Below are 7,771 nucleotides of genomic sequence, written 5' to 3'. Positions count from 1 at the left end.
GCTGGGCTGGGGGCGGGGAGGGGGCGGGGCTGGGCTGGGGGCGGGGAGGGGGCGGGGCTGGGGGAGCGTCGGAGCCTGCGCCACGGGAGGCGGGGCCGGGTACTCCCTGAGGATTCCTGGGCGCAGACTCACGGCCGGCCTTCAGCGGCCCCCCTTTTTGTTGGGGCGGCTCAATTCTGAATTAGGAGAGTTTGATACCTCTTTCTAATGGGGTGCGGCCGGGGTCTTCTCTGCGACTACCCGCGAGGAACTTTCGCCGCGCCACGACCCCGTACAAGTCCCCGTTTCCAAACGCCTTTCCCCAGTCATTCCACTGCTGGAAATTGGGCACGGTCACCACCAGGGACTGAAAGTCACACCTGGAGGGACTGAAAGCAGAGGTGGGCAAATTTGGGAATTTGGCCACCATTTTTACGTGTCTGGTTATGTTTAGAGTTCATTGCTACTGTGTGCTGGGTACCCTGAGGTTTTGATGACGTCATCCCATCTAATTTCATACTAAAAAGATTATTTTACAGATGAAGAAGCTGAGGTGGAGGCCCAGAAAGCATGTAGGTGGGCCAAACACTGTAGGCAATCACCCCGAGGTGTGACAGGAGGGTTGTAAGGGACGCAGTCCAGGTCCGTGGGTCCCAGCGGTACTCAGCATCTCCCCTTGGCCCGCCTTAGGCTCCACCACTGACCAACTCCTTAAATATACCAGTTAACTTCCAGAAAGTTCCTCCAGGAGTGGAAGGGCAGGGCATTAAATGGGACCTGCAAATTTCAAGGCTCGGAGTGGATGTGAAAGGAGGGTCCAAAGCATGGACCCCTTCCTGGAGGCTAGCCGTGGAAAGGGGAGATGCACCCCAGGCGGCCAGGCTACCTGAGTGCCCATTTGGCACCTGCGCCTGTTTCTGTCATGTATACGTTATACTGTACTGCTGACTTGTTTTTTTCTTCCCACCAACCTGCCACAAGAATTCATTTATGGGTCTTCTGATTCCCCACTCCTCACTGCCTTATTAGATGGATGAAAAACACGCATGAAATAGTACTCGGCACACTTAATAAGCCCTTAACAAATGTTAGCTTAAAAATTCTATCATGGAGTTTGCAACTTATAGCACTCTGTAGGTCTGATATGTAACTGTTTCGTGTTTTGCTGAGCAATTGTTTCACTGTTCACATCCCTCAGGAAGCTAAATAAATTGTAACTGCATTGAGAAGAGAGAGCACGTTTTAAATTTAGTTTGAATTCCGCAGCACCTAACCAAATAAACAATAAAAACTTCTTGACTGCTAACTAAATTCTCTATTGGCATAAAGCCACTTCAATTTGGTTCTGAGCAACGAAGATATTTTCCTTCCTCTTAGTTAAAATCTGAAATCCATTTGAGTCTATAAATCAGTGCCAGGCCATTCCATCAAAAAAGAAATTTAACTCTAGATGAGTATCTTATTGTAGTACAGCCATAACTGAAACACTGGAAACACTGTGATGCACTTTATTTGGGAATTTAATTTTTCTAAAGGTGAACAAGGCTCAATTATGAATTAGAAGCCTTAAAACTGCAACTCTTAACCTAAGTGCAAACAACAGTAGACTCTACAACACTGCATTTCTTAGCAGTTCAGAATTCTTTGGTGTTAATCTAATATTTGAAACTACCTTCTTCCTCTGTGGTTGTTGGTTAAAACAAATTAAGTAATGATTCCAATTTCAAGGACAAAATTTACAGTGTGAACTTTGGTAAAACCATAGTTTTGTGCTGGTTTGAAGCTGTTACGTACCCTAGAAAAGGCAATGTTCTTTTAATCCATTCATGTGGGTTCAGATCTGTTGTGGGTGGGACATTTGGTTAGGTTATTTCAATTTGAGATGTGACCCACTTAATTCAAGGTGGATTTTAATCTTTTTTGTTTGTTTTTGGAGGGGGTCTTAATCTTTTTACTGGAATCCTTTATGAGAGGATAAAGGATGGAAAAAGCCAAGAAAGCTTAGAGAGGAAAGCCCGGGAGAAGCTCAGAGAGGACCCACAGGCGCTCAGAGAGGCGGTCATTGGAACCTGAAGCTGAAAGCAATGGAAACGCAGGAGAGAAGGACCAGCAGATGGTGCCATGTGCCTTCTCAAATGCAGAGGTGTCCCAGATGCCTACAGCCTATCTTCAGAGTCCAGGTATCATCCTGTAGATACCTTTTCATGGCCTAAGAACTATATATTGTAAGTTAGTACATCTCCATTATTAAAAGCCAATCTATTTCTGGTAGATAGCATTCCAGAAGCTTTAGCAGACCGTAACAAGTACAAATACCCAAGATAATGTTATTAAATAATAAGTTTTTGTCCATTTTCAAAAAAGCTTTGTAGACTAAATTTACATTTTGGGTAGTGCACTACCTAATTTAACTTGTATGGTCAGTTTAGTTGAACACTACGGGTACATGGAATCTTTATTAGGGCATGAGATTTTGTTGCTTTGTCTAGGTTAGAGTGATGCCCTGATATATCCCAGAGTAATTTGAGCAGTGAATCAAGAAGTATTAGCAAAGTACCCTTGGGAGACTGATTCTCCCCATTTGGAGAATTTCTGATGTTCTTATAAGTAGTGAGGACAACCAGATCAATGGGCCAAGCCGTCAATCTTGGGGTTCGCCCCTATGAAACTTATTCCTGAAAGGACAGGCTAAGCCTACTTAAAATTAGGCCTCAGAGTCACCCCCAAAGAACCTCTTTTGTTGCTCAGATGTGGTCTCTCTCCCTAAGCCAACTGTGCAGGTGAACTCACTGGCTTTCCCTCTAATGTAGGACATGACTTGCAAGGGTGTAAATCTCCCTGGCAACGTGGGACACAACTCCCAGGAGATGAGCTGGGACCCAGAGAAAGCCTTCTTGACCAAAAGGGGAAGAGAGAAATGAGACAAAATAAAGTTTCAATGGCTAAGAGATTTTAAATAGAATCAAGAGGTTATCCTGGAGGTTATTCTTATGCATTGTATAGATATGCTTTTTAAGTTTATAGCGTATTGGGTTGGCTGGAGGGAAGTACCTGAAACTGTTGAGCTGTGTTCCAGTAGCCTTGATTCTTGAAGATGATTGTGTAAAGATATAACTTTTACAATGTGACTGTGTAATTGCGAAAACCTTGTGTCTAATAATCCTTTTATCTAGTGTATGGACAGATAAGTAAAAAAATATGGAAATAAATAAATAACGAGGGTATAAGGGGTAAAATAAATTGGGTAGATGGAAATACTAATGGTCAGTGAGAGGGAGGGGTAAGGAGTATGGGATGTGTGAGTTTCTTCTTTTTATTTCTTTTTCAGGAGCAATGCAAATGTTCTAAAAAATGATTATGGTGGTGAATATACAACTATGTGATGATATTGTGAGCCACTGATTGTATACTATGTATGGGCTGTATGTGTGAAAAGATTTACCAATAAAAATAATTTAAAAAAACAAGCTTTGTAGACTTTTGAGACCTATCTTTTGAAAAATCATAAATAAATTATCAACACCTCTCCTCATTCCCTCGTATTTCCCCATTTCAATGAAAAACATTTTCCTACTTATATACCTCAAGGCAGTGATTTCTTGAAACTTTTGCAAGCTTGTCCTATTACTGTCCTCAGAACTCATTAGTGAATTAAACTCTGTATATTATATATCTCAGCTACTCATTTCTCATTGTGTCCTGTCTTCTTTCATCAGTGGGTTCAAAGTCCTTAGAACAGGTCCGAACATGTTAATTGGTTAAGAAAATCCATTTCAAGAATCAAAACAAAGTTACTAGAAGTGAGTACAAAAAAGAACTTCAAAAGTCTTCCTCTGCACTTAGTGTACGTGATTTCTTGAGCTTCTTTAATTTATCGATGGCAGAAGTTACTGAAATCTCTCCATGAATTTTGTTGTCTCTTGTTCGAACATTTACAGCATTGTTTATCTTTTCTTTTTCCCCAACCACTGTAAGAAAAGGAAGGGAGTTAAACATTTTAAATAAATGACTTACTAAACAGTAGGTCAATAGTCACATGATGTATGGGTCTTGGTAATTTTCTTCTTCAGTATTAATCACTAAATGTCAATCTAATACCATTAGGTTCATCCTCTGATCAAAAATTTCTTGAAGGAAGGAATGACTTCTAGCCCCATCTCTACTGTCCTCTGAGAGAACTGCTATTGTGGTCTTGGGGTACAAATGGCAGTGGCTATTCTCTTACAGGTCCCCTGATTATACCTGGCATACTTGATGGGTCAAAGGGTGGATACCAGACCCATGGCAGGCTAACCAGAATTTTCTGGAATGTGGGTATAAAGTTTGTTCTCTCTAGTGACCTAAATTGTGAGATGATGCAGAAATCTGCAGTCATGTTCCTTGACATGTGGAAGAAAGAAACTGATCAGTAGATAAGGGGACTAAAGTAGATATTCAAGAGAACAAAAAAGAACCAGAGAGAAATATGAACCAGAAATAGGGAGAAATGGTCCTGGGAAGGGTTGAGTTTCTAGTTCCAATTGTTTGATTTTTTAAACTCTATCCTACATTTCATGAGCTACTCCAAAATCCCTACAAAAATTCCACCCTGTCTAAGCTAATTTGAGATTTCTGTCACCGCTAGATGCCTGATTGTGGTGGTACTATGATGGTGTTTCAGAATCCAGTGTTACTGATGAAAAGTTGTTGATGAGGAAAACCCTATGAATATTTACTTTTCCTTATTCAGAATCTTTGAACAGACAGTAGATATCACGACCATCCCTGCAAGTTTATCAACATCAGCTCCTCTTAACTTCTGAATTACCTTTAAAACAAAAACTTTAGATTTTGTATTCAGTTACTCATTGTGGAATTCCTTTGCCTACAGTATTTTTTTTTTCACCTAGATTCTCTTCTTTTGACCATTTTAAATCTGGAATCTTTTCTACCTATTAATTCAATTCCCAAAAAATTCCAATAAAACAGAAAAGCAAGGGAAACTATTTCAGGCCTGACATAAGGCTGAAACATAACAAATATAATTATACTGATAAGATCACTTTCACAATTTCTTTCATTATTGGTTTGAGATTTTACTCTTGTTAGTAATACTATACAACATGATTCATATGAAACTTTGTAACTCTACCTCAAGTAAATAACAAAGATTACTTAGGAAAAGCTAACCCAAAAATACCAGACTCTTCTTTGTGTAACAGTATTCACAAACTGTGGTAATCAAGTAATTATACTATATTACTTATTTTGTTATATTTTGGAATTAAAGTGAAAAAGGCATTCAGAAAAATATATAAAAACTTAAATTACCCAAAATAAAATTATACTGAGCCAGCTGTGCATTTCGTATTTTCTTATTTAGTGTACAACTATGATCTAAGTCAACGTCAGCCATGAATCCTTCTTCAAAAAATTCATTGGATACCTGGAAAAAAATGAGGGGCTTTTATTATTACATCATTTATGGCAGATTGTCTCCAAGTTGGTCCCCAATGATCCTGCCTCCTGGTATTTATACCTCGTGTAATTCCCTCCACATTGTACCAGAGTTGGTCAGTATGACCAAAGGAAAGGGCAGACATGATGCCGTATCGTTTCTGAGCTGAGGTTATAAAGGCCCAGATTCTGCCTCTCGAATCACTCACTCTGGGGAAGCCAAGCTGCCGTGTAGTGAGGACACTGAGACAGCTTATGGAGAAGCCCACAAGTAGAGTAACTGAGGTGTCTGACCAAAATTCAATAAGACCTGCCAACAATTCTGTGAGTGAGTCTCACTGGCTGCAACTCTGGCTGATAGCTTGTCTGCAACCAGCTAAGCTGCTCCCAAACTCCTGACTCACTGTGAGATGATAAATGTTTGCTGTTTTAAATTTCGAAGTTTGGTCATTTGTTATATAGCAATAGTTAAAGTATTGTTTTCTAGTAGAGCTGTGTAGAAAAGAATATTTAAATGTGATATTAAAAGAATATTAAATGTTTTAAAATATCAAATTTCTCAAAAACATTAATAAAAGTTATGATACAGTTATATAGATATGATTCAAATCAGACTAATTGATTTATTCCCAATTACTAAAAAACATGGGTTATCAAATTAATGTATTAGTTATACAATATTTTAAAGCATGAATAACATTCCAAGTCAGTGACCTACATAGACTTCAAGCGAAGAATATCATGTACTATGCTTTAATTGTCTCTGGTTTTACCTGAAGTGCATATTTTTCACAAGTTGGCCCTACAGGGATGACCATTATTTGACGAGGCGAAAGCCAGAAAGGCCTGAAAAATGATAAGAAATATATATTTTCATAATTTAATCATGGCCCTGATTTAACCTGAATACATAATTTAATCATGTATTTCAAGTGACTGAAATACAGTAAAAGAAGTTGGAGAGGAAGAAGTGAAGCGATTTCTTTTAACAGATGACATGGTCCTACATGTAGGAAATCCCAAAGAATCCACAAAAACTACCACAGCTAATAAATGAATTCAACAAAGTTATAGGGTACAAAAACGACACACAAAACTCAGTGGTGTTTCTGTACATCAGCTATTAACAATATAAAAAGGAAGTTAACAATTCTATTCACAATTGCATCTAAAAGAATGAAATACCCAGTTTTTTAGTTTGCCAGAACAGCTATGACAAATATCACAGGATAAATCAGATTAATCAGTTAGAATTGGCTTACGGTTTTGAAGGCAAGAAGTCCAAAATCAAGAGATTGGCAAGACCACGCTTTCTCCTAGAGCAGGTAGCACTCGAAATGGCAGTCCTTTGTCATATGGCAATCTCTCTCCTCTCTGGCTTCTTCCAAGTCCAATTTCCTCTCTTTATAAGGCCTCCAGTTATGATTCAATTTTGTCCCAAATATATAGAATCTTAAATCAGGGTGGGCCTTAATCCATATGACTGGGGGTCTTATAGAGAGGATATCTGGACATAGTCAGCCAGTAGATGCCAGAATTCAGAGGAGGGAAGAAGTCATAGGAAATGAGAAGAGACATAAGAAGAAAATCACCATGACAGAGGTAAAGGTGCCAAGCCAAGGAACTCCAAGGATTGCAGCAAGCCAGCACCATAGTGCTGCATACCCAGGATGAAAGTGCAGCCTGCTGAGACCTTGATTTTGGACTTCTAGTTTCCAAAACCATGAGATAAATTCCCTTCTTGCATAAGCCAATCAGTGTGTGATATTTATCATAGCAGCTCTGGCAAATTAAGACACCTAGGAATACATTTAACCAAGCAGGTGAAAGACTGTACACCGAAAACTACAAAATGCTGGTGAAAGAAATTAAGACCTAAATAAATGGAAAAGCATCCTGGGTTCATGATGTGGGAGATATAATATTGTTAATATCGTAATACTATCCAAGCAATCTACAGGCTAAATACAATTCCTATAAAAATTCAAATGACCTTTTTCACAGAAATGGAAAAACCTCATCTTCAAATTTATATGGAATAAAAAGTCAAAACGATCTTGAAAAAGAGCAAAGTTGGAGGACTCACTTCCTGATTTCAAAACTCACTAAAAAACTACAACAAGGAAAATAGTGTCGAACTGGCATGGGGATAGACATATAGATGAATGGAGTAGAAATAAAAGTCCAGAAATAAACCCATACATCTGTGGCCAAATGATTTTCAACAAAGAATGTCAAGACTGCTTTTTTCTTCATCATAATGAGCCTTTAGTTTGAAGCTGGAAGGAAATGCAATAGGACTATTACCAAATGGCATTTTATGAATGAATTAATTTATATATTTATTCTTAAATTA

The 7,771-nt window shown here is 38.8% G+C and overlaps 1 protein-coding gene across 1 annotated transcript in view; it reads right to left on the bottom strand.

The window, feature by feature from the left end:
* Positions 1-1,361: 1,361 nt before the first annotated feature.
* The window catches only part of TARS3 (threonyl-tRNA synthetase 3), an 81,802-nt gene continuing 75,392 nt past the window's right edge, over positions 1,362-7,771 (bottom strand). Inside the window, exons 17-19 of the mRNA XM_077124013.1 lie at positions 6,189-6,261; positions 5,290-5,404; positions 1,362-3,947 (exon numbers count right to left, since the gene is read on the bottom strand). Coding sequence (XP_076980128.1) covers positions 3,799-3,947; positions 5,290-5,404; positions 6,189-6,261 — 337 coding nt within the window. The 3' untranslated portion in view covers positions 1,362-3,798. The remainder of the gene's footprint in view (positions 3,948-5,289; positions 5,405-6,188; positions 6,262-7,771) is intronic.

The sequence above is a fragment of the Tamandua tetradactyla genome, chromosome 12 (genome assembly GCF_023851605.1).
Source record: "Tamandua tetradactyla isolate mTamTet1 chromosome 12, mTamTet1.pri, whole genome shotgun sequence".
NCBI lineage: Eukaryota > Metazoa > Chordata > Mammalia > Pilosa > Myrmecophagidae > Tamandua > Tamandua tetradactyla.
The sequence above is the reverse complement of the archived record's forward strand: the minus strand, read 5'-3'. Positions and strand labels throughout refer to the sequence as shown.